Source organism: Prinia subflava, chromosome 3, assembly GCF_021018805.1.
Source record: "Prinia subflava isolate CZ2003 ecotype Zambia chromosome 3, Cam_Psub_1.2, whole genome shotgun sequence".
Taxonomy (NCBI): domain Eukaryota; kingdom Metazoa; phylum Chordata; class Aves; order Passeriformes; family Cisticolidae; genus Prinia; species Prinia subflava.
In genome coordinates, this window is record NC_086249.1 from 4,973,569 (window position 1) to 4,998,841 (window position 25,273).

Here is a 25,273-nt window from a genome sequence, read left to right on the forward strand (position 1 = left end):
ACTCTTAAACCTGTCCAGTTTGCATACAGACAGCAAGCCTGCAGGAAAATTCACTTTCTGGGCAGGCTGGGAGTGAAAAGTCACGGGGAGAATGGATGCAGGGGTAGTGGGAATGTGGGAGAAGGCGGTTCCTGTCAACAACCATTAGCAATGATCTGGTGCCTGTGCAGGGCCACATTCCCCTCTTGAACCGTAGGAGTGAGCAGGTTCAGGCTGAAGAACTGTGACCCAGTGAGATGTCTCGCCCCTCTCCATCCCACCTATGTCCTTGATGCCATGGGGTGAGGAGCCAGTTACGCTGACAGGAGTCTGCCTTTTCCCCCACTTCACTGATCACTGTCATTGAGGAGACACACACTGTTGTTTGCTGGATGTGAAAAAGTCTTTTCCTGCTCAAAGGCTATAGTGTCGAGGCTCAGGTGTGAGTGGGGGGCAGGCACTGCCCCCTCCCAACTCCATGAGTGTCAGGGCAAGTCCACCCCTGTCCTGCTTTGCTCCCCAAAACCTCTGCTGGCTCCCCTTGAAGCTGCAGCTTCCCGGGAGCCAGGGCAAGAAGGACCAGCTGTGAGTGAAATGACTGGGTGGCACAGGACAAAGGTTTTGGGAAATGTCAGAAGAAATGTTGTTTCTCCCTCTTCTTGCTGCCTTTGTCCTGCTGTTCCTCTTCTCCTTTCAGCAATCTTCTCCCTAGTCCTGGTGTGTTGTATGTGCAGTGGTGATTGCTTCTTTGCTTCTTATCAGAAGGTTTTGCAGGCAGTCATGTTGTAAAGCCTGAGATAATCAGTCATAAAAGCAACGTATTTGTATTTCAAAGACAACAGCCTTCTTTTTTTTTTCTGTTTTAATTATTATTTGTAGCGATATAATCTGTATTTGTTATTGGGTTGTTTCAGTATTCAGTGATGCTGATAATCATTCTGGTTTTATGTTTGGGTGAAATGGCTACGTTCCTGCCCCTCAATGTTTCCTCTTGCTCAACAATACTTTCTTCATTTCGTCAATATTTCTTTCCTTCATTCAGTGCCAATTCTTCAAAAAGAGAACTTGCTTACTTGAATTTGTTTTTCCAAAGCTTTTGAAAACAAGATGATGTTTTGTGTGTTGCATATAATTTAAACATGGAGGATTTTCCTCCTGCTTGAGTTACTCCTATACTCAGGATGCTGCTCCATACCTGCTCCATTTTCCATTTGCTAGAGCTGTCTGGTAGAGGAGTGAAGTATCAGGACAGTGCCTCCTTCCAATGGTTTGAGAATCTGAAAAATGCCATATGCAGGTTTCTAGACCTCTGAGAAGTAGAAACATATACATTAATAAATCCACACATCAGTTCTTTGTGTATTAGGGCCTGTCCTATTCTGGTGTTATTTATTTTGTCCTTCTGTGAACCCCTGTCCAAAGGATAGTCAAGGATCTGTCCAAACAGGGTCTTGATATATCCAGCCAGAGCTTCCAAAGAACAATTTTGTTTGCTCTTGTGTAGTGACATGGGCAAAGGATCCATGTCTGCTCAAGTCTCTCTTTTTTTATGGGGTTAGGGAAGGTGTGAATAAAAAACCCCAAGTAAAGAAGCACGCATGCATGTCAAAGCTGTGTGCTCTGAGCTTTCGGTACTGTGTAAAAGCTCAGGCTGACTAGCTGGTAGGGGAATGGTGGGGGAAATGTCTCTCTGTGCACAAGGGTCAGGATTTTCCATGCTGGGCTTTTGAAGCATGGTAGGGAAAAGAACAGTGTAGGAATACTCAAATAAGTCCATCAGAAAAATAACACCCTTTTTTAGAGGACTAGACTGCTCCGTGGCACAGAAAAGAAGTGGAGAGTATCTTTCTTTGCACCAGCACTGCCCCTGCAGTTATCCTGCTGGCACAGAGTGGCTTGAAAGTGTTCTGTTGATAGCTGATATTCACTTCCGGAGTTCTTTTGGTAGTAAAATCCAGGCACTCATTGCAATCTGACCCAGTATCTGCCCTTGAACTCTTCTGTTTACTTACACTTGTTTACTTTTTCTTTGCCCTATAAATTATTCTGTGAGTTTTACTTGTGTTTAGTTTGCTTTTATGTGTCAGAGGCTCCTCTAGAATTTTGCATTTAGAGCTGCTACTGCAGCCTGCATATGAAAAAACAAATTATCTGCTGTCATTGCCCAAAGAAATAACCAGAGATTAAAAAACAAAAACTAGAAATAGTAAAAATATGCAAGTTGGGGTTTTTTTTACTATTTAAAAGTCCAAATTTTAATTTGTTCCTGTGCACCAAATACAAAAGACACATATGTACTTGTGTAGGATTTGGTGTTTTTCCATATCTGTTCCTTTAGATCTGATGTCTGTGGTTGGGTTCACATAAATTAGCTGAGGACTGGTGCCACTCGTGCTTTGCCAGTCTGTTCTTTGTGCCTTGAAAAGCAGGGGGAGCTGGCATTCTCATTCCTGCCTCCCCTGTGGCGCTGGGGCTGGGGCTGAGGGGCAGCACAGGCTGCTCCTGGCACGGCAGCAGGGTCAGGAGGTGCTGTGCTTCCTCTGCAGCCCAGCTGACCGGACATCCATCCTGGCAGGGCACGGTCACACCAGCTGCACACCAGGACGAGCTGCAGTGGCTATTGCTGACACGAGCCCAGGGGCCTTATAAACAAGGGAGAAAGTTAATGCTGTGATCTAAGAATGGTCACTGTGATTCAGTTAGGTTTTTTTTAAATTATTATTTAAAGAGGAAATCTCACTCTTTTTTTTTTTTTTTCCTGTCTGAGATGAAAGCCCTATTGTGGTAGTTGCTGGAACTAAGGGGCTCTTTTCCTTCAGCCAGTGGGAGGTTGGGAGTGGAACTGCACAGGCAACATAGTTGGGTAGATATTAAGGGCCATCTGTTTTCTTTAATAGCTGCTTGTTTAAATAGCACTGAAGTTTTCAGTGCTGGTTTTTGGGCAGTACAGTGTATTTCCTCTAGGTGGTGGTAGGTACCTAAAAATTAAACATGCAGTAGGTTCGTGATGCCTTCCGTTGCCCAGCTGTCTGTAGGGATCTGTAAACAAACATAAACATTGTTAATGAAGTTTTACTAGATCCAGGATTTGTACTGGGAAAGGTTTAAATTTATCAATGCCTGAATGAGCTGTAATGAAATTCAAAGGGCTTATTCCATAGTCCACTTTGTCAGAGTCAGAAGAGCACTGAATTTCATGAGTTTATTCAGAAGTAGGGAATAATACAGAATATCCCTGTGCCTGGTTTGCACTGATGCCTTGCAGTTTAGTAAGATGTGCTTATGCGAAGGGAAAATGAAATGAAACTATTTTGGAGTTTTTAAGGTGGTACTGCTTTATGTACTGCTTTATACATGGTTAATAGAGTTTTTGTAAATCTTCACACAGCTTGTGGAAAACCTCATATACATGTTTTATAAATCTGCATTGGCACTGTATCTTTCTATAGGCCCTTTAAGCATGAAGGACCCAAGCTGTATGTAAAACTGTAAGTGATTAGCTCTTAAAGGAGCCCCAGCCAAGTAGACAAAGGCTAGCTTCAAGATAATTTTTCCCACCACTAGTATTTGACAGTCTCTATAGTGTTACAGAATAGCTACTTAACATCATTCAGTTTTGTAATTGAACAAGTGCTGTATAATAGGATAAAACTCCCTGCAGAATATAACTAATTTTGATGACTCCATAACTTTCCAGGAACATTTCAGTTTCAATTGTATTGTAAAACATTCCTATGGGGTCTTGAATAAGCTAAAATCTGGATTGCATACGCTTAATTTTTGCAGTTATATATTATGCAAATTAACACTGTGGTCCAGGAAGAAATCAATTACAGGAGACCTGTTAATTTACAGAACTAAGTACTTCTCTGGAACTCTGGTCTTCAGGGTCCTGCACTCGGTGTGGTTGGAAAAGGAGCATCTCCATAGGTACTGTAAGGACAAAAGGGCTCAACAACGCTGCTATTTTGGCAGCCAGTGGCATTCTCTCAGGAGCAGAGAGATTCTCAGAATTTCTCGGGAATTCACCTGCTCCTCTCCTCCCTGCAGGCTGTCTGTGCTCTGTGCCACTGCTCCCTCCTGCTCTTCCCAGTCTGTTTCTCCTGTGCCTGCTCTGGGAAGGCAAGGACGAGGCACAGCTGCCCCTCTGCTGTCACCTGGGCCTCTCCATGCTGCTCCTCTGTGCAGGTGTCTCCTGCCAGAGCTGCCTCTGAGAGAGGGGCATGAAATGCAGGTGCTCCTGCTGAAAGTTGCTGGTGGTAACTTCGGAGCTGAAGCACTAAGAAATAGCAAAACAAGGACTGGCAATGATAAAACAAACTTGTCTGGAGTGAGAAACTGGTGCAAGCTGGAGGGAAGGGAAAGGACCCTTGGCGAACTCTTCTCAGTCCCAGTTCAAGTTTATGATTGAAATAAGCTCCTTAGCAATGTAGGAAAGAAAGGAAGAGAAAGCTTTCTGCAGCCTCTCGTCCATGAGGTAGTGAATGTACTTGTAAGAAGGAAAGTTGGGGGGTTTTCTGCAGCTCTCTTCCCCAGTCTCTCTGCCTCTTTCCCCACCATCCTTTTTGACTAGCTGCTGTTCTCACTTTTGCTGGGAAGGTGATGGTTTGTCTGTCTGAGCAACAGTAGGAGAACACCATTCCTTGGCAGCTGAAAAGTGCAGCAGCTTCTTTAGGCAAAGGGAACCTGGCTGCATGGACCAGTCATAATTTGTGTTAGTCTTTGTCACCAGGGATAGACTGCATGTGTATTCTTAAGGAAATTTGAGGTTATCCAGTTCCTAATGGCACTTACCTGAAAAGCTTCCTGTTTGCCACAGCTCATGAACAAGGCTTGCCTTGATATCAGATACAGCAGCACTTCTACACATATGTAAAATTCATAAATGTGATATGTAGCAGATGAACAAAACTAGGAATCACAACACGGTTGCTGTTTTAAAAGTGGGATATTTATCTCTGCTATTTTGGAAATTATTTTACAGTGTGCCAGGGATGTCTCTTAATGTCATTGATAATCAGTAGCAGAAGAGGGTTATTATCTTCTTATCCCACCCTCGTGCTCCAGCACTCAAATTTGCAGCCAACCATAGGTGATGTGTAGCTTTCTCAAAAGCAGGAATAGTGAAGCTGCTCAGGCAGAAACTGCACAAGACCTGTTACCCCTTTTTGTAGTGGGGAAGAGAATTACAGAAGATACAGAGATGTCTGAATCTATTAGAAAGCACATTTTATGCAGAAACCCACTGATCAGTTTACAAGGCTTGATTCAACATGCCCCTCTCCCACCAGAGCCAATTTTAAATCCATTTCCTGCTTTTGGCATACCTTTTTTTTTTCTGCTGCTGTGTTCAGTGTCACAAATAACTGTGTGGTATCTCTTGCAAAATTATTGACTGGATTTTCCACGTGCTACTTGTTCTGTGTTCTTCATTGAGAGGGTGCTTTCCTAGCTTGCTTCTTCAGTGAGAAGTTCATTCTGGAAACAGTTTACATGCAGGTGTGCTGGAGCTGGAATGAGCTGGCGGAGATGAAATGATGAGAATAGAGTGTATAAAATAACCACAGAGCTTCCTGTCCATAAGCCTCTCAGCACATGTCAAAATAGAAGTGAGAAATATCAGTATTTCTGTAATGTGTCCAAAAGCTCATCAGGAATTTTTTGAAGACTGGTTTTCCTGCAATTTTTAACCTTTTTCTGAGCAACCGAGACTTGACAGGGATAAAAAAGAATCCCCTTTTTTCCTGACTGCTCGGCAAAGGGCCAGTTTGCAGCCAGAGCCCCTCACCTGAGCCTTTAGGCTGGAATGAGCATTTAGGCGGCGGCCCTGCTTTGAAATGTGCCAGTTTCCTATTATTGCCCAAGGGATGGGAGCCTGGGGTAACCCGACCCAGCCTGTTGTTGCAGGAGGGATGGGACGCGGTGTCCCTCTGTCCGTGTTTCCCAGCTGGAACCATCACGGCTGGCCCAGTGCTGTCACAGCACGGAGAGCTCCATAATCGCCGCTGTCCCGGGCAGCTTGCACAGGCGTCAGGAGCTGGGCTGCCTGGCCAAAACACTGAGTGAGAGGGAGGAGAGCAGCTTTGGAGAGCTACAATTATGTCGACTGTTTGGGGCTGAAGGATGTCTGAGGATCTGCTGGACCTATTTCGTGGAGAATAGAAGTTTGGAGTTGCTGGCCCAGGCTCTGTTATTTCAGCTGCTCGTCTCCTAAAGGAGGATTCCGAGGAAAGCTGCACTGGGAACCTGGGAATAAGCAAAATTGCTCTCTCACAGCGCTCTCTTCTTTGGGTAGTACTTGGAAAGGGCTGGGTTCAGAGTTTCTCCAGCTCAGAGGTCCTAATTGCAGGTGATGTGCACGTGTGCTGCGCACAGCCAGGTAATCTCTCCGGAGCCATACAAAACTCTGGGGGTGTGGAAGAAATGTTAAATTTTCCTACAGTGCAATGGCTTGCTTAGGGAGAGCTGAGGCACTGCATTGCTTGCCCTGTTCTGCTTGATCCTTATCCCTTGCTGTTGGGCATAGGAAGTGTTTGGGCTGGCAGAAGCAGCTGCTGTGCAAATCCTCTTTGCAAGTGTAATGCCAGGTAGAGCTGGGAAAGCAAGTATGTCTGCAGTGGTTCCTGGGGAGGGAGGCTGAGGTGCTGGGGTTTGGGCTTTCTTTTTAAATACTACCGTAGAAGGATTTCCTAGAAATCAGAAATCAGATCATTAGTGCAGGTATTAATGCCAAGCATGGAACTCTCACAGTGGTCTTTTTTCCAGAAAAATTTTCAATAGACTTATGGTAAGCAATTTTTTGTTGTTGTTTTTCTTTAACAAAAGTAACATGAAATTACATAAATGCTTTACCTCTTAAAAATGAAAAGGTATAAAAAGTTCCATCTGAACTAGAAGTTATCAAAAGCTATGCATACAGTAAAATAAAACAAATATATCTTGCTAACAGTTGATAAAAGGTATCATAGAGATCTAGAAATCTTTCTCAAATTAAATGTTTATCCCAGCTTGAAGGATATCAAGTCAAAATGGCACAGCTTCTCTGAGTCTCAAGTTTGAAATGTTGGTATGAATCCATAGGGAATTTGAGTAAACTGGTAAATAAAGATTTCCTCCATTTCTGTGCGTTTGACAGATGTTGTGTTTTAGATGTGATGCCTCTTTTCTGTTAATGTTCCTAAAACTGTGTTTTTCATAATGTGGACCAATTCTCTCAAAAGGAGAAATCAGAGTTAACAAAATTGAAAATCTAAGGAAGTCAGGGATGGGTGAATTCATGGAAAATCTGTGCAGTGTTTTGCAGCTTGGTAGAAATATAACGTAAGTGTGAAGTGGAGCAATTAGTGATTTACGTAGTGAGATCACTGGACATATGTACATACAAATGGGGTATGGCTACGAAAAACCTCTATAAATAATTTAATTGCACATTTCACAGAAATGAATAGCTAGTTAAATAAGATGTCCCAACACTTATTTATCTTTCCAACATAGAAAGTTTTAATATTCTTAAAATCTTCTTTCACATTGATCTTGATTCTTCATCTTACACTGTAATTTATTTATGACACTGTATTATCTCTAAGTGGTGGATGGACTTCACGTGGACTTTAATCCTTCACTCTAAAACAAAAACCAAACCCAAAGCAACAAACAAACAGAACCCCAGTGCAAACAAAACATAGAAGCCCAGCAAATTTTTTTGAACTTCATCTTTGCTTTAGCTCACGTGTGACTCTCAGTGGTATTATCTTTTTCTGAACTAGGAACGACAGCGGCTTGAGACAATCCTCAATCTGTGTGCAGAATACTCCAAATCCGACAGCGACCCTGCTGCAGCTACTACAGTTGCTGATGTTCAAAAAATTAACAAAGAGCTCGACAAACTTCAGCTCTCTGATGAGGACTCTGTGTTCGAAGACTCCCAGATGAATCTGGAATCGAGGTTCAGGAACCTCCTGAAGTCATCTGCGAGCGACTCGGATTTCTCGGAGCTGAGCAGCCACAGCCGTGGCCCTGCTGCCTGCCTGCCCCCGCGGGGGCTGAGGGCTGATGAGCCCTTCAGTGAAAGCTCCAAGCCTCCACCTTTTGCTGCTCCCAGCTTCCTGAAGGATGCCACAGAGTCGTCCTACCTAAGCATCACACCAAAGGTAATGCTCTGCAGGAGGAGACGCTGTAATCCAGGCTTGAAATCCTCCTCTAGGAGCTGGCTGTCCTGGCGGGGGCCACAGTTAGGCTGGCTTAGGTACGAGAATGAATCTCAGGACTCATACAGCTTTATAAGCCATCAAATGTAGAAAATATAGCCAGCAAAATGTAGCAGCCAGCAAATGATTATTCCAGATGTTGTGAAAGCTAATGGTACTGGAAGTTGGGGTTTTTTTATGGGATGTACTGTTCAGGAAGAGTTTTTTAAGATCTTCCAAGGGAGAGGGATTTGCTTGAACCATTATAGCTACTTAAATAAAGAGGGTTTCCAGAACCGTGCTTAGCATCCTGCTGAGATATAGGAGGGAAGGGATGCTCTGCTGTTTTCTCCCAGCCTCAGGCTCTTGTAAGAGGAGTTTGTTTTCTCACACTCACAAAGGAGGTAAAGAGGAGTTGCCTGAGCCAAATTTTCTGTCCAGTCTCCTTTCCTGTGGCTGTTCTTGAGCCTCTTGCCAGATCAGCTGTTGCCTCTCGGGGATGACGCAGTGGCAGCAAGCCTCCTGCCCCTCCAAGCCAACTGCTGCCTTGAATAAGCTGCTCCTCCTTTCCTGTGTGCTGCTCACTGCTGTTTCATTACCAAAAGGAAGCTGTCCTTTAATAAAGGAGCTAACAACATTCCAAACCATTTCCTTGCTCGTGCAGCAGCAGCCTCCTCCTGGCTGTGCAGGAGCAGCAGTGTAGCAAATCCCAGTGATAGGCAGTGTGTTAAATAATTGGATTCAAGAGCTGGAGTCAGGAGCAAAGTGAGACCAAGCAAAGCCATAAAAGCATGTTTCTGTTTAACAAGTTCACACCTTCAAAATACTTTGTCTCTTCCATTTACTGTTATTGACACACTGTATGATCTTCAGCATGGTAATGTGCCTCAGGTGAATTGTATTTAACCCCTGCTACACTCACAACTGAAGAAGAGGTGTGATAGAAACACATTTTCACTTCCAAAGGTTGATCTCTCTGGAAATCTTTCTGCTGAGTCTTCTGGTGTGAAATTGTGTTGAACAGAAACATGCTATTAAGGCTTGACTTGGTCTTCCCACATTGAAAAGGTGGTAACACATTTCACTCACAAATTACTGCGGTCTTGTCTTTCTTTCCCATTTGTTGCTTTCTTCATGTAAGTCAGGGATCCTATTTTAAATCCTTTTAGGAAGTTGAAATCAAAGGTGTTATGTCAGCATTATCCAAACAGGAGACCAGACAAAGAGGCTTTGTTGCTAGGATTACCATTGCTAAATCAATACCATTCATTTGTTCATTGTGAAGGGAGTTCTGTTAAGCCTGGAGGAAAGCAGCAGCGAGCAACTGCGTTAATGAAGTGCAGCTCGTTTTGAAATAGCGAGCTCAGGTTTGTTCAGGATGAAATGCCTGCTCTCTGAGCAGCCATTCAGTACTGAACAGAGCCCTCTCGAGCAAGGCTGTGTGGCCCAGAGGTGACTGAGGAGCCCTGCAGGCAGCCCACCTCTAACCCTGGCTGGGGATAAGGAGCCAGCAGCCTTCCCAGAGGAGGTGGATTGCAAACCCCTGGGGTCAGGTGAACGTGAGGAGTGCATTTGAAAGTCAGTACTGTTTGATCTAGTGTTGGGTGGTGTAAGATCACAGGTGTTTTCTTCATAATCTTGTTCAATTCCTGACACAGGTATCTAGTAAGGAAATGGGAATGAAAAGAGAAGCATTAAGGGCGCTACTTCCTCAGTGCTACCTGGGGAGATGGAACCAACTTTTGTCCTTATTTTACAGAAGCTGCCTGTCTTAATGGCTGGTTACAAAAATGTCCTATCCTACCTCCTGGCTTGTATTAAATGAACAACTGCAATTTACAAAAAAAAAGTGTCTTCATCTGTCTGCGTTATTTTTATAAGGGAAAAAGTGAATTTTTACAACCTAAATAGCACAGCGTGTAAAGTATTCTCAAAGGTTAAGTTTTAGTAATTCCTTTAGAATGAATAGTATTTACTGTTAAGTATAGTATTTACTTCCAATGCCTGGAAGTAAAGTATCATGTTTGTTTCCCTTGTACACCTCCTAAATATAGAAATAGCAGTATAGTAGATAGGAAATATGTAATGGGTTCAAAACCAACAGTCCCATACTTGTCTAAAATGCAAACCATATGAAAGGGGGCAGAAAAGACAGCATTTGCCTATTTCTAATGACCCTCATGTGATGTGTAACTGCAGATACCAGAAGGCAGCAGTGAGGAGCAGAGGAGGCAGGAGCTTGCTCGACTGGAGGAGGAACGCATAGTGATACTGAATAACTTGGAAGAACTTGAGCAGAAGATCAAAGATTTAAATGACCAGATGGATGAATCCTCAAGAGAGGTATGAAAATATGGGTTTGGTTTTCAGTGTCTTGCCTGTTACGTGTGTCTACATAGCATAAGTCTGATGGGTTCAGCAGGCACAACATGAGGGAACTCGTGAATGTGCATAGCCTTCATATTCTGTGCTTTTTCACCAGAATCACAAACCTGGCAGTCTCCTGTTATGAAGGGTATTTTTCTCCAGCTGGAGGATGCTTATGATGCTTGGATTAGCCTTTCCCAGCTGTAACCATTACACTCTGAGTTGGTATTGGAACAATCTTGCATGTTTAATGCTCACTCAGTTGATCCAAATACCTTGTGTCACTTGGGAGTTTTATGGTGCTATCTCCTGTGACTGTTTAAAGAGAAAGGAAGTGAGACAACTTCCTTTCAAACCTCCTTGGCTTTACAGTGGCAAGGGTATGTTGGCACCCTCTTGGCTTCTGGAATCTCACAGTTGCAAACTAAGCTGGCCAGGCATTTGGGTTGTGCCTGCTCCAATTATCAGCAACAGGAAAGAAGCAGCTGTTCCAGAAGGGTTTCCTACAGAGCCTGGGCACAGAGACAGTATCATAACAGGAGGAGGCACAGAGAAGAGATAGAAACCAAAGTTTTGGAAAAAAGAATCTTCAAGCTAAAGTTGGTTTGGACTTTATTTTGCAGTATTTTATGTTGCAATTTTACTTTTTCTCAAATTGGTGACCTCTTTTTAACTTTTGTGGCAGAAAAACTTATGGGGTTATTTTTTCCCCTCCCCTTTTTAAAAACTATTTCTCTCTTGTGAACCAGCTCATTCCCCTTCCCTCTGAAAATAATGTCTATCAAGATTTCTTCTGACTCTGGACTGCTTCTGAAAGATGTTTTGTGTTCCTAGTTGGATATGGAATGTGCCCTTTTGGATGGGGAACAGAAATCTGAAACAACAGAGCTGCTGAAAGAGAAGGAAATATTGGATCATCTAAACAGAAAAATAGCTGAACTGGAGAGAAATGTTATTGGTGAAAAAACAAAGGTAATTCAGTTATTGTAGCCTGCTGTGTGCTCTGTTCCCCTTGATTTTCAAAATATATGGTTAATATTAATGGAGCTTATTTGATGAAATACTGCCTGTAAGTAAATTTGCTTGATAAATATCAAGAAAAGAAGAGAAAATAATTGTTTCACCATAATTTCCCTTTACCAGTGTTGTTTTCCAAGGTAAGATTGACAAGCAAAATATAGCAAGCTAAAGTAAAAAGACCTGACCTACTGTGAAGATACTTCTTTTAATAAAAACACTGCACAGGGCTTGTGCTTGGGTTGTATGTTGTTTAAAAGAACAGTATTAATTGAACTGTTCCAGCTCCATTAAATAATTTGGGAGCAAAAAAAGAAATTAGTTTCTAAGCAAAGGAACAAAATTAAAAAGGGCGCAGATTTTATCTAATATCACATAGGCCATACAATATAAGACACCCATCAAGTATTTAATTTTAAAGTAATTATATTGTTTTGTTTCCTGACCGACAATTTGAGTACTGTAGAATATTCCCTCTGTAACTAAGTCTCAGAAATCAATTAGTTCTGATACACAGTCACATACTTCATTGCTATCAACTACACAAGAAATAGATAGGCATATATTTCCAAAATAAGATAGCATCATAAGAAGATTTTAAGTGCAGAAATGAAGAGGGCCTGCAAGATGAATTTGCATCACTCAAGCCTGGGAGTGGGGGTTCCCTCCAGCGGGCTCTTTGCTGGGCTCTCCAGGCATGCAGTTCCCTTCTCCACAGGGGATGTGCCACGGCCAATAATACCTCAAGGTCAGGAAGTTTTTCCAGGGATTTCAGCCAGTGTTGTTTCCTTTTTAAATTTCACCCTGTACCTCATAATTTAGACCTGTCACTTGTGGAATTGCTCTCACTAGTCTCTCTTCTTTCCTTAAGCTTTCCAGAAGTATCTGGAAGTCTTCTGCATTTTTTGCTTAGAAAAGCTGCATGTTTTGAGCACTTCCAGAGTTCCCATTTAATTCACACCTTACAGCTTGCATTGTTTTGTTCTGAGCTTTCTGTCTTCTGTTTCTGCCTGCTCTGTGGGGAGCCTGGCTGCTGTTTTGTGGCTGTGCTTATCAATCCTGTGTCTAAAAAGGAGAGTGGTGCTCCCACATCTCCACTCTGTGGGGGGACAGTGCACATCCAGTTTGAGTCTGAATCTCCCTGGACTTCCCTGTCTGTGCTTTTCCTTGTGCTTGTGTACTATTCACTGATCCTTCAGCTTTCAGTGTAGCCTGGGGTCATGTTTTAAGTTGCCTACAGGACATGTTTTGCACTTGATTTTTAGCAGAAAGATGAGTTAAAGTGGGTATCAGCAGATAGGGTGTGCAACCAGATCCTCTTCAAAAGGATGCTGCTGGAGGTTTTGGTTGGTAAGTGGTAATAAATAACATGTTCAGAAATTCAAGAGATCTTTTGGCTTTTGCATTGGCTTTCCAGTAGCCTGAAAGTTCTGTTAAACTAGTGGAAATTACTGTAAAATCTGGAGGAAATTTAAATTTCCTTGCAGCCACCTGTTAGTGTGTGGATAGCAGTCAGAAAATTCAAGTGACAGGTCTAGTTCAAATTTTCAGTTGAAATGAAACATGGGAAGCAGCCTATAAAAAACACTTCTTGTTTAAAAGGCAAGATCCCTCAAAACATTTTTTCAGTTTGAGGCGTGGTCCTAGTCACATCAGCTACAAAATTTTAATTGTATTTTCTTCTGTGTTCCTCTTTGTTACAAACAGACAAACCCAGCTGTGAGTTTCTCTAAACATCAGCCACGCCTCAGTTAATACTGAAATAATCTTTGTAGGAATACACTGGAAGTTTTGTTTTGTTGTTGTTTTGTTTGTTTGTTTGAATATGTCTGAAAGCATTGCATAAAAGTGAAAGTTGAAAATAGAAATGGGAGACTGGTTTCTACAAAGGGAGTAAAATATAAAGTGACAGCTGAAGTGTTCTGGGGAAAGTAGGGTCAGCCAGCAAAACAGATGGCACTGATCCTGTCAACAAATAAAAGTTCTGGTTGGCTTGAAACAGTAGCACTTTATAAAGCTTGATTATTGTTTCTGTGTTGAAGTTCGGCCATGCAGATCTGATGCAAGATAGTCATCTTGGCTCTGTAGTAATACAGGATCAACCCCCACCCACAGAAAGGGGGCTCAGGTGGAGGTGATAGGTGGTCCCTTTTGCTGAAATAATTTGAAACTTAGGACAGAATTAAGGCTTGGGTTTTGACCAGGAGTTTCCTCTCTGCTGATGGTACTTTTTGTGTTATGTCTTGCTAAAACAAGTGTCCCAGTGTCCACAGGTTGGTCACAGTTTCTATTAGTTGCCTGAATATTTCACCCCTACTGCTGCCTGGGGTCTTGGTTTTGGTGGGGCTTGAAGGCGAGAAGCTGTTGGGGTCTCGAGCAGTGGTTAGTTACATTTCTGCCAGGGTAAGGGAGTGATACCTGAATACACCACGTGGTGTTGGCTGTCTGGAGGTGAGAGGAGAGTTCATTTCATTTGTGAAGTGATGGTGGGGCATTAGTGCTGTATATGAGGCACTTGTCTGTGGAGCAACTTGAGCATCTCATGGAATTTGCCACTGATCTTGGCACCTGTTTGACAGGAAACTCCTGCCTGCTTGAATCTCATCCTTACCCATGCACCTGTTTGAAAAAAAACTGTGAAATACTTAAAAAGAGAGATAATAAACTACAATCTAATTTTTGGGCCATATTATGTACTTGACCTGGACTGTAGGTAGAAGCTCTTGTACTACCTTCACCCTGACTATTTGGGGATTTTTAATTTTTTTTTTTTTTTTTTTGTTGCAGTGCACATTTCATTTAGGTGATGATACAGAGCTTTGCCAACTTTTTCAGAGCGTTAAAGCCCCAATTGTTAGTCCTTGCAAGGCAAAAGAATTGACTGGAAAATATACTGGAAGTCAGAAGGCAGGAGTGAGTTCAGGTTTGGGCTGTGGGTGTGCTCTTTGCTGTGGTGCAGTGTCTCTGTGTCCCAGCCCCTTGTTGTAAAGCAGGGATGTATTTTTTAAGTGGGTTTGTACATTACATGTTAAGCTGCTTGCTGGTCTTATCTGAGTCCCGTGCTCAACTCTCTCAGATCATGAAGCGATATTAATGGAGGAGAGAACAAATGAACCAGTGAGGAAGATGGTATAGTTCACACCCTCAAAGTGAGTTGAAAGCATTTCCCTTGCCTTTGTGATTATGCCAGCACACACATTGGAAGGAGTGAAGCAACTTGTGTTGGTTTACTTGGGTTTTGAAAACCAGAGCTATGGGTGATTGCTGCTTCAAAAAGATGACAGCACCTTTCGCCACCCCTGCAGGACTTGGCATAGTTCTGATGTGTTACCTGGCCTGTCTGCCAGTACAAGTGCTGTCAGGACTCAGACGTCTTGGCTGGGGTAGCTACTTGCAGAGGTGTTTCACATGCCGTGTGCTTTCAGCTGTGCTGGAAACCATGCTAGGATATGGGGAAAAGTCCAACTTTGCCTCCTTGGCTGTCCTTCCTGAGAACAGCTTACAGTGTTCTTCCTTTCTTCTTCCTTTCTTCTTCCTTTCTTCTTCCTTTCTTCTTCCTTTCTTCTTCCTTTCTTCTTCCTTTCTTCTTCCTTTCTTCTTCCTTTCTTCTTCCTTTCTTCTTCCTTTCTTCCTCCTTTCTTCCTCCTTTCTTCCTCCTTTCTTCCTCCTTTCTTCCTCCTTTCTTCCTCCTTTCTTCCTCCTTTCTTCCTCCTTTCTTCCTCCTTTCTTCCTCCTTTCTTCCTCCTTTCTTCCTCCTTTCTTCCTCCTTTCTTCCTCCTTTCTTCCTCCTTTCTTCCTCCTTCCATCCTTCCTTCCGCACCTTCCGCACCCTCCGCGCCTTCCTGCCTTCCTTCCTACCTGCCTTCCTTCCTGCCTTCCTTCCTACCTGCCTTCCTTCCTGCCTTCCTTCCTGCCTTCCTTCCTGCCTTCCTTCCTGCCTTCCTTCCTTCCTGCCTTCCTTCCTGCCTTCCTTCCTGCCTTCCTTCCTGCCTTCCTTCCTGCCTTCCTTCCTGCCTTCCTGCCTTCCTGCCTTCCTTCCTGCCTTCCTTCCTGCCTTCCTTCCTGCCTGCCTTCCTGCCTGCCTTCCTACCTGCCTTCCTACCTGCCTTCCTACCTGCCTTCCTACCTGCCTTCCTACCTGCCTTCCTTCCTGCCTTCCTTCCTGCCTTCCTTCCTGCCTTCCTGCCTTCCTGCCTTCCTTCCTGCCTGCCTTCCTTCCTGCCTTCCTTCCTTCCTTCCTTCCTTCCTTCCTTCCTGCCTTCCTTCCTTCCTTCCTGCCTTCCTTCCTGCCTTCCTGCCTTCCTGCCTTCCTTCCTGCCTTCCTGCCTTCCTGCCTTCCTTCCTGCCTTCCTGCCTTCCTGCCTTCCTGCCTTCCTGCCTTCCTTCCTTCTTTCCTTCCTTCCTTCCTTCCTTCCTTCCTTCCTGCCTTCCTTCCACGCATTCCTTCCGCGCCTTCCCTCCCTCCCTCCCTTCCCTCCCTTCCCTCCCTGTACAGAAAAAGATGACAACCTACATACGTGAATATCAGCTATTTCAGCTATTAATCACAAGTTCCATTTATGCAGAGAGAGCCCTGATAAGTCCTCACTAACACAATTTGACAGATACAGCTTGAAGCTCTCTGGGAAAGAGCTTAGCTACAGGTCTTGACAAAATTACTTTGAGCACAGCCTGCTCTAGAGGGAGCTGAGCTGGGCAGTAGCTGAAGTCAGCAAGCAGGTGAAGCTTTTCCCTTCTCCCTGCCACCAGGGCCTAGCTCCCTGCAATTTCCATGGCACTGCTGCCAGTGTACAATAATGATGCTGTTGTTTCCAGTGGAACAGCAGCTCAGGTCTAGGGTGCTGTTCACATTTACCACGTCCTTCCGATGAACCTTCGCTCGTGAGACTTAGATCAGGATTGACGTTTGTCTATAAGGACATTGCAGAAAATTGGATTTGCCCAGTGGGATGTCATCCAGCTCTGCAGGGTACTTTGTTTTCATGCAGTGCCCCCGTAGTCTGTGCCATTTTAAAGCATGCAGTCCAGCATGTGTGGAGAAAGACGGTCAATGATTCCTCACACCCCGTGTCTCCAAGTAAAGCGTGAGGCTGAAATTAACAGCATAGCCAGGGAAAGAAGGAATAGATCAGTAAGCATGAATAAACAAGAACACCTGAAAATTAGGAGTGAATTCAGGAGATGTGCTGTGGGAGGTAACCACAGCTAAATGGGAGTTTTGGGAGACCGTTCCAAAACAAATATTTATGTAAAAGTTGAGACTCTTAAAAAAGAGAGGGAGATTGTTCTTTTTCTTGTAGAGGACCTTTGCCTTATGTCATGGAGAAATATGTACCCTGGAACTCCTTTATCAATCTGGATTTCCTGTCCCTCTTCAAGAGCAGAAGTCAGGAGCAGCTGGCAGGGGACAACTCATCTTTTTTGGAATAAGTTTAATTTTTGTCCACATGCTTTTGTGTAAATATTTTTTCAGTCATTAACAAAATATCCCAGACATGCCAAAACATCTGAAGCTCAGCCTCTGCTGAATTTGTACTGCAAAGACTTGCAAGAATAAGAGTCAATGAAAGAGCAGCTCTCTGATGAGGCATCAACAACCAAAGTTAAATATACTGGTCACCTCTCTCCTCAATCCTTTCTCTTCTGGATGCAAAATTCCTGCTGTTGGATTTTATCCTGATGAATCTGACAAATCTATGTCTTGTAGCATAGCCTCTTAAATATTCACTAGTCAGATTCCAGTTCAGCAAGATGGAAGCAAGTATTTTAAAAGGATGAGCTACCATGTCCATAACATTGTCTACCTCCTTAAGACAGGATGCACAAGATTAAGTGTTTTGATGAGTACTTGTATCCACTGGATATATCCACATAAGATTCTCCTGTAGAGAGAACACTAATGACCACAAAGATGATTACAAAGACTCGAGGAGAGAAACCTGAATTCACAAGCTTTATTTTAAAACATTCATGAGAGAAATATCAGAATTAGTTATACCCTTAACTGGAATCCTCTTACTGTCATCTAGATGTTGAAGACTATAAGAATTCGAATTTTCTGACTCAAATGTTTTTTTCTTGTGTTTTGGATGATTGTTTCCTCATTTACACTCATGAAGGAACAGTGCTGTAAAATCATGGGCTTTCTTTTGCCTCCCCATTTATTCACTAGGACAACACATTGCTATGATGAGAGAATGAGCTCAGAAATGCCAAAAAACTTGATTGAGTTGTCTTAGGAGCAGGTTAATGTGTGCACCTGTTGGGACATTTTTACTTGAAGCAGAGGGATTGCTCACTCTGATCTAAAATGCTTTTTAATGGAAGATTAATACATCCATCTGAAACAAAACAGATCTCTTGTATAGACACCATCACTGAATACAAACTGTTATATAATAAATTAGTTACCACTCAAACAGAAAAAATAGCTATTATGAACAACCTTCTACTATCTTAATATGTTCCTTTTCACAGGCCTGGAATACTTTTTATTTTCTCCTCTTAATAGCTTTTGTCACAAAACTGACAGGGATTTACTGACAAAGAATTAAATTGTTGCAAGTTTAATGCATCTGTCCTTAAAGAGATCAAGGAATGCAAGAAAGAGTAGTCAGAAAATGCAGAAAAGGAGCATGTACAGGAGACTCTGTTTTATTTTAGCGGGATTTTCTGGTCAGTTATATGCAGTTACATTTCTCAAAAACCTGTGAGACTTGTGGGACCAGCTGATTCCATACTGAGAGGGACTGAAGGTGCATGTCTGAATTTTAGTGTGGGTTATGAGATGGAGCTACCTTAAAACATGATGGTTTATAGGTGAGTTGGACTGAGGAGGATTCTGGAGTACTTCAGACTAGAACATTGAAAGTATTAGAAGTGAATCATTCAGCTTGTTGGGGTTTTTTCTTTTATTTGCCTTGTAGGCTTATTGACGATTTCTCTATGAAACTAACACATACCTTGGGTTTTGGATGGGGATTTTTTGTTTGTTTGGGGGGTTTCTTATGTTATTTTGCATGGAGATTTGGAGCATGGGTGAGTGAGCCCAAATCACCTAGCCATGCAATTAATTTCACAGTGAGCTGGTAAAATTATAGGGTTCTTACTTGTTGAGGGGTTTTCTGTTCAGTTTTTAGCTGTGTTTTCGAGAAGTTTTCTCTATTTCATCCAATTTCCTTCAATTTCTTCAGATTTTCTATGAGTTTATGCAGGAAGGTTGGTCCAGAGGGCACATGTCCATGCAGGCACATGTTGCTCTACAATGTTAACCAGCCAGCCTGCCTGCAATAGCAGACTGGGATGAAAGACAAATTGGAAAGCAGCATTTCAATGCAGAAAGGGTGTGGAAAACCACTAAGGCTTAAGGTAGCAATACTGATCAGGCACAGGGCATCTTTGACCACTGGAGACAGCACTGAAGCATTTTGTTTCTCCTTCTTCCTGTTGTTCCCATTCCTGTATGGGCTATAATTGCCTTTAATACCACCCTTTTCTCTCCTCTCTGTTGTGATCATATATGAGATGTGTTGTGTATATATATAGTCTTCTTCTTTTTTTTTTTTTTTGCTTGCTCTTTCTTTGCCCTAAAATCAATTCTACCAGATCTAAAGATGGATTTCCTTTTCTGACCCATGTTGATCGCTTATGATCTGTGTTCATACCCATCCCATCTGTCCCTGTGGGCACAGTGTCACACATCAATTCTTTCTACTGCTATCCTTCACAATTCCCAGAAATCCTCCAAAACCAATCCAAGCGTTGCCCAGCATCATCAAACCCCAAGCCAGTCCTGCTTTGTGTTCAGGCTGACCCAAGTTCGTTCATAACGTGTGTGTAGAGGCAGACCAGAGGCCAAGCTGGGCAGTAGGCTAAGGCCAGATGTTGCACTTGTTTTCTCTGGAAGTAGATGTTAAGAATTCAGCCAGACTGTAGCTGATGTGCCTCTGGCCTTGGTGCTGGGGCTGTCTGCAGAGGAGTATTAACCAATTCCAGCGCCTGTGGTTCAGTGAGGATGAGCAGGGGTTCTGTTCCCAGCTGTGCCGCCAGCTGCTCTGGAGCACAGATTGCAGTCAGCCACAGACCTGCCTCGGCTGCACCTTGCACTTGGCTTGCAAAGTCATGAGTCTTTCCCTTTCTAGAAGAACCTCCCTTGATTCACTTACAGAAGACACTGTATGGAAAATTTCTCATTCACATCTCTTTTCTCATTCTTATTCACATTACTTTTTGTAATTAAATGGACTTCACCAATGCACAGCCTGAGACGTCAGTGAACTTAGCTCCACAGGTGCAAAACATGTAATGGCTCTATTGCTGAAAGTGATATTTCCTGTTAAGACTGCACATTTTGAAGGGAGCCAGTTTGGTGGGATGTTAGCACTTCCTATGCTATAAATAGTCCAGATGAGTATCACTTTCAGTCTCAAAGGAATACATTTCTAATTTCTTGAGGCATGTAACAGTATCTCCAGCAGGGATTCTCAGGGAGTTTTATCCTTGCTGATGATGGCTCCTCACACTCAAGGTCTGACCTGCTTGTTGATGATTGAGCATGCTTGCAGCAGTGCACAGACATTTAGAGATCTATTTACAGCTTCAGAGGCACTGCAGCTAAAGTCAGAGAAGTCCTTGCGGCCTTGGATAGCAGGGTGGGCAGAAAAGGCAAGTGTGAAAAAAGGTGGCAGACTGTGGGCTGAATGTTAAATGGACAGCAGAGTTTGTGAGGAGGGGAACCACCAGTTTATTCATAGCTTTTCTTCTGTTTTGGAAGTAAGGATGATTCAGCAGATGGGGCTTCTTGGGAGCAGCAGTCCAGAGGTTTCCTTGCAGGATTTGCACGCTTATTCCTCATTGTGCAGCCCCCTCATGCTACACTCTCTCTATTTCTGATGCCTGCTGCTGCTGTTGTAAGACAGAGGATAGTACAGGAAGTTAAGGTCATAGAATATACTGTCTCAGTTGCTCATTTTCATAGGCTTAATAAAATATACTTGTGTTCAGCATATTGTTCATCTGATTGTATGAACTGAGAAGCTGCACGTGTAAATGAATATAATGGAGCTGGGAATCTGGTTGACGTTGGGTTTGAATAAAAATTCTTCCTGATGTTTTGATATACTGGGAAAACTGAAGCCCAACCCCTGGTCCCACTCAGATGTAGAGATAAAATCATAAAGAAGGCAGGCAGCTAATACATGTTTATTACTGTGCCTCTGCCATGTATAAGGGTTTGAGAAACTTGTCAGGCATAGCAAAGAGGAAGTTTTCCCACAGTTTGAAATGGCGAGTACTGTGTACTGAAAGACATTCCTTCCCTGTGGCAAAGGGTCATGCAATGTCTGATCATACAGCACCTGCTGCACCAAATATTTGATTTCAAAATTGAATAATAGTTAGGTCTGGAAAGAGTGTAAATGAGTAGATGTTGTGACAGAATTCAACTGTCTTGGAGTACTCATAATACTGCTACTTTTGAGTATTAAGGAGAGTTAGAGACCATCTGGAAGGAGATGCATCAGAACAACAAGTAGGAAAAGAGAGCTGTACAGGTGTGATGTTAGAAGATAGCAGAGAGCCTGGCTTCAGGGACTTACTTGATTATTTTTGTCTGGCATATCAGGCATAAATTGGTTTTTTCCAGTTATTAATTACTGAATTGGAGAAAATCCCTGTGCTGTGTTTGCCAGTGTAGATGTAAGTAAAAGAAATTTTAAAAAATGCCGTGTGCTCTGATTTATTGATACCCAAATTTTGATGCACAGATATACAACAGTCTACAGGCAAGCCTTAGGGGATGTGCAGCCAGTCTTTGGAGCAGTGTTGCACAGTAAATCATGTAGTGTTTGATTACAAAGATTAAAAGGCCAAAGACTTTGGAGGGTGAGAGGCAGTGTGCTGAGTACTGCTGCTTGAGTGTAGCAAAAGGAAAGCTGAACTAGTTGAAGGAGACCAGGGAAGCTGTCCCCTGTGAACCCCACAAACAGGTTACAGTTCGTATATCCTGAAGCAAGTTTGCTGGATCACTTGGTGTTTCTGCTGCAACAGGATTTCCTGGCCCAGAGTTACTTCTTTATAATGCTCTGTCTCATTCTGGCTTTCCACTGCTTGGTAAATGTTCTTATCTGTACTGAGCCACACAGGCATGAAATTCATTCTCCTGGGAAGGTCCATTTCTACCTCACTGCCAAACTGCAGTCATTTTCCATCCACTTTGCTTTCTAAAAGCTGCTCTTTCTCTCCCATCTTCATCAGTTACCTCATTAACCTCATTAACAAGTTCCCTTATTTATTTTTTTTTACATTAGATGAGACAAGTGTTTGGGTGGGGGGCTTTAACAGCATCATCCAGGCACAGGTTCAAAGCACAGTGATGAGGGAGAGAATTAATCATCCCACTAAAATTATGAATGTTTTGTTTTGATCCCTTTGCATCCTGCCATTGCATTTCAACTAATGAGGTTTCTGTCTCTGACCTGCATGCTTCAACTGTTCAGTAAGGTGTTGCCACATGCCAACATAATCACTAACAACTGCTTGGGTTTGAAGGTAATTGTCTTTATTTTCTGGTTCATGCTTCAGGAAAAATTAAAACTTGATGCTGAGAGGGAAAAACTAGAGAGGCTTCAGGAGCTTTACTCGGAGCAGAAGACGCAGCTTGATAATTGCCCTGAGTCCATGAGGGAACAGTTACAGCAGCAGCTGAAGAGGGTCAGTAGCAAGTTTCAAGATTGCACTTTTTTTTTTTATTTTATTTTGTTGGTTTTTAATTTTTTGGGTTTTTTTTTTTTTTTTTTTTTTTTTTTTTTGGGTTTTTTTTTTTTTTTTTTTTTTTGGGTTTTTTGGGGGGGTTTTTTTTGGTTTTTTATTTTTTGTAGTTAAGTGCAATATTTTCTCTTTCAAGTATCCAGTGTCTGAACATATTTGCAACTTAGAATTGTAGTCATGAGGGTTATGTTTGTTTGGGTTTTTTGTGGAATGTTTGTAATAGATTATGTGCACGATGGCAAACAAGTAACATGCAAATGTGTGGATTAGAAATCATTTGGTGTTGAATGTTTTTAAAGCTTTGGTCACTTGTGTGTAATTAGCCTTTTAGTCCTGCAAGGTGATGTGGAAGCTGTTGTGATGTTTAGGTAGATGATTGAACATCATTCTTTGCCTGTGTGAGCAAAGACAGGAACTGGCCAGTAAATTACCATCTCGGTGAAGCCATGGATAGCTTCTTTTTTTCAATATGTAACTTAACTGTTAGCCTGAACTGTACTTTGAAAAATTAATTTTGAAGATTTTACCACTTACTAAAATAGATGTATTTTGTTCTTTATTTTCAACAGTGTCACACTGGTATGAACAAACTTTGCATAAAGTCTCATTGCAACTTGATTTTAGTTTGTATTATTTATAAGCAAAAAAACAACGATTTTGTCAGCGAAAGCATCCTTAGTTTCTGTGGAAAAATCTTGGCATTCATTAGCCTTAAGTGGGTTATACAGCATATATAGTTATTTTATAATAATTATATCATTTTAAAATATAAGTATGGGAAGCTCAAGAGGCCATCTAAAAGTTAAATCTTTTTTTCTGTCTTGGGTCTTTATATCGGGAATAAAGGCTGTAATAGCAGTAATGAACAAAAGGCTTTTCTGCTTTATAGGAAATACTCTTTAGATGTTGTTTTATTTGCAGAATTCTGTTTTGTTTTTTCAAAAAGCAAAAAATAAAAAAGCCCAGCTTGGGAAACAACTATGTTAAATTCTCAGTTGCTACAGAAAATTTGTGCTGATTTTGAGACACTTACACATTTTTGTATGTTACTGTAAAAAAAACGGGGGAGTATTATGTAACATCTCATACATATTGAAAGAAAGGAAGCTTTTCCTCTGCAGTCACATGCTTGAATGTATTAATTCATGAGATGCTGCAGTCCTGTTGCTGTGGGATGGTGGTAAATCTCTTTTCACTATTGACCACCAAGAGGTTTCTAGAAATCTGGTTGATTTTTTTTTAATTTTTTTTTTGTTCTTTGCAAGTTGTCTTAATAATTATTTTGGATTTGAAACTGTGACAAAACTTGAAATGTGAGGGTGTAGTTAAGTGTCCAGTTAGTTCTATTGCATAATATTCCAGGCCAGTTGTAATGGGAGTTTGCCGTGGCTGCTGTGGTCAGTGCAGTAGAAGTTATCACTGAATTAGTGCCCAGTAGCTCTCAGACTGATCTCAAGTGTGAGAGCAGTCATGAAATGATTGTAACTATTGTACCCAAAGTAGAGAAAATACCTTGCCCAAAAATAACTCGGGCTCCCAACAAAAGAAAGACATGGACCTGTTGGAGTGAGTTCAGAGGAGACCACAAAGATGACCAGAGGGCTGGAGCACTGCTCTTGTGAGGAATGGCTGAGAGAACTGCCTTCAGCCTGGACAAGAGAAGGCTCCAGGCAGCCCTTACAGCACCTTCCAGTACCTAGAGGGGTCTTCTAGGAAGTTGGAGAGGCACCTTTTAGAAGAGCAGGTAGTGATAACCCAGGGGGTAAAGGCTAAAGTGAAAAAGAGGAGGTTCATATTAGATGTTAGGAAGAATTTTTTTACTCAGAGGTCAGTAAGGTACTGGAACAGGTGGTTCAGAAAACTTGTAGACTCCTCATCCCTGAAAGTGTTAAAAGTCAGGTTGGATGGGACTTTGAGCAACTTGGTCCAGTGTAAGGTTCCCTGCCCACGGCAGGAGTTTGGAATGAGATGATCTTTAAGGTCCCTTCCAACCCAAACCATCCTGTGAAATACCCGAGTCTGCAACTCGTTCTGTTGTGCTACTTTACTGAAAACAAGGAAGGCATGAAGGAGACAAATCCCCTTGGGGTTCTCTGGGGCTTCAATAACTTGGTAATTTGTGCCCAAGGGAGTGGGCAGCCACTTTCACTTAGCTGGCTGCAGAGTGGTTCTGGAGTTTGGGTTGGGGTGGGCAGCTGGCAAATTCTTGCTTCTCTGTGTCTGAAAGGCATATACATTCTCTCTGTTGGGCAGGAAGTGTATTTTAAATGCCCCCAGTTGGCTTTTTCATTATCAGTTGCCTACTCTGGAGTCTGTTCTACTGCCTCAGTAGCAATTATCGTTGTGTACAATAGGCTGAATTTCATGACTTCCATGCCCCAGGCAAAGCCCTTTTGGGTTTTTTGAGGATGCTGAAGATGTCTGGCCAGTTCTGGATTGTAGGTAACCCCTTTCCTGTAAATTTTAGCCCACACCTTTGCTTTTGATCTCTTCACTGTCTCCTACAAGTGAAGAGCACATCTTTGGAGAGTAAGGGGAAGATGTTTGTATGCCATGTAGGAACTTGGATTCTTCAGTTTCTGCATCCTGTGTCTTTCTCTGGTACACTGGAACCTGGTTTTGAATTTCTTTTATAGAGACCTACCTTAGTATTGGCTTATCTTGGTCACTAACCTTTGCCTTAGGTTGAAATAAGAAAAGGAATAAGTTTGCATTCCTTCCAGAATATAAGTTTTCTTGTGTAGCAAGTCATGTACAATGTGCTTGTTTTAGAGAGCCTTACTGTTTACTAATGCTGCAGTTATTAAACACACCCTTTTGTTCAGGACTCTGAAACTTGTAAGCAGGAATTTATATTACGAATGCACAGATGTTGCAGAAAGATTAGCATTTGTTTCTTGTGCTGAAAAGCACCATGAGTTTTATCTCATCATCCCTAAGTGGAAGGCAGGTGTGTT

At 42.4% G+C, this 25,273-nt stretch overlaps 1 protein-coding gene across 6 annotated transcripts in view; it reads left to right on the plus strand.

Annotated features, from left to right (window-relative positions):
• Positions 1-25,273, plus strand: part of PHLDB2 (pleckstrin homology like domain family B member 2) — an 82,180-nt gene that overhangs the window by 31,084 nt on the left and 25,823 nt on the right. For 5 of the 6 annotated variants that reach the window (XM_063393838.1, XM_063393836.1, XM_063393841.1 and 2 more), the window contains 4 exons: positions 7,746-8,129; positions 10,365-10,508; positions 11,367-11,504; positions 22,131-22,259. In XM_063393838.1, coding sequence (XP_063249908.1) covers positions 7,746-8,129; positions 10,365-10,508; positions 11,367-11,504; positions 22,131-22,259 — 795 coding nt within the window. The remainder of the gene's footprint in view (positions 1-7,745; positions 8,130-10,364; positions 10,509-11,366; positions 11,505-22,130; positions 22,260-25,273) is intronic. The other variant, XM_063393840.1, reaches the window with a different exon arrangement.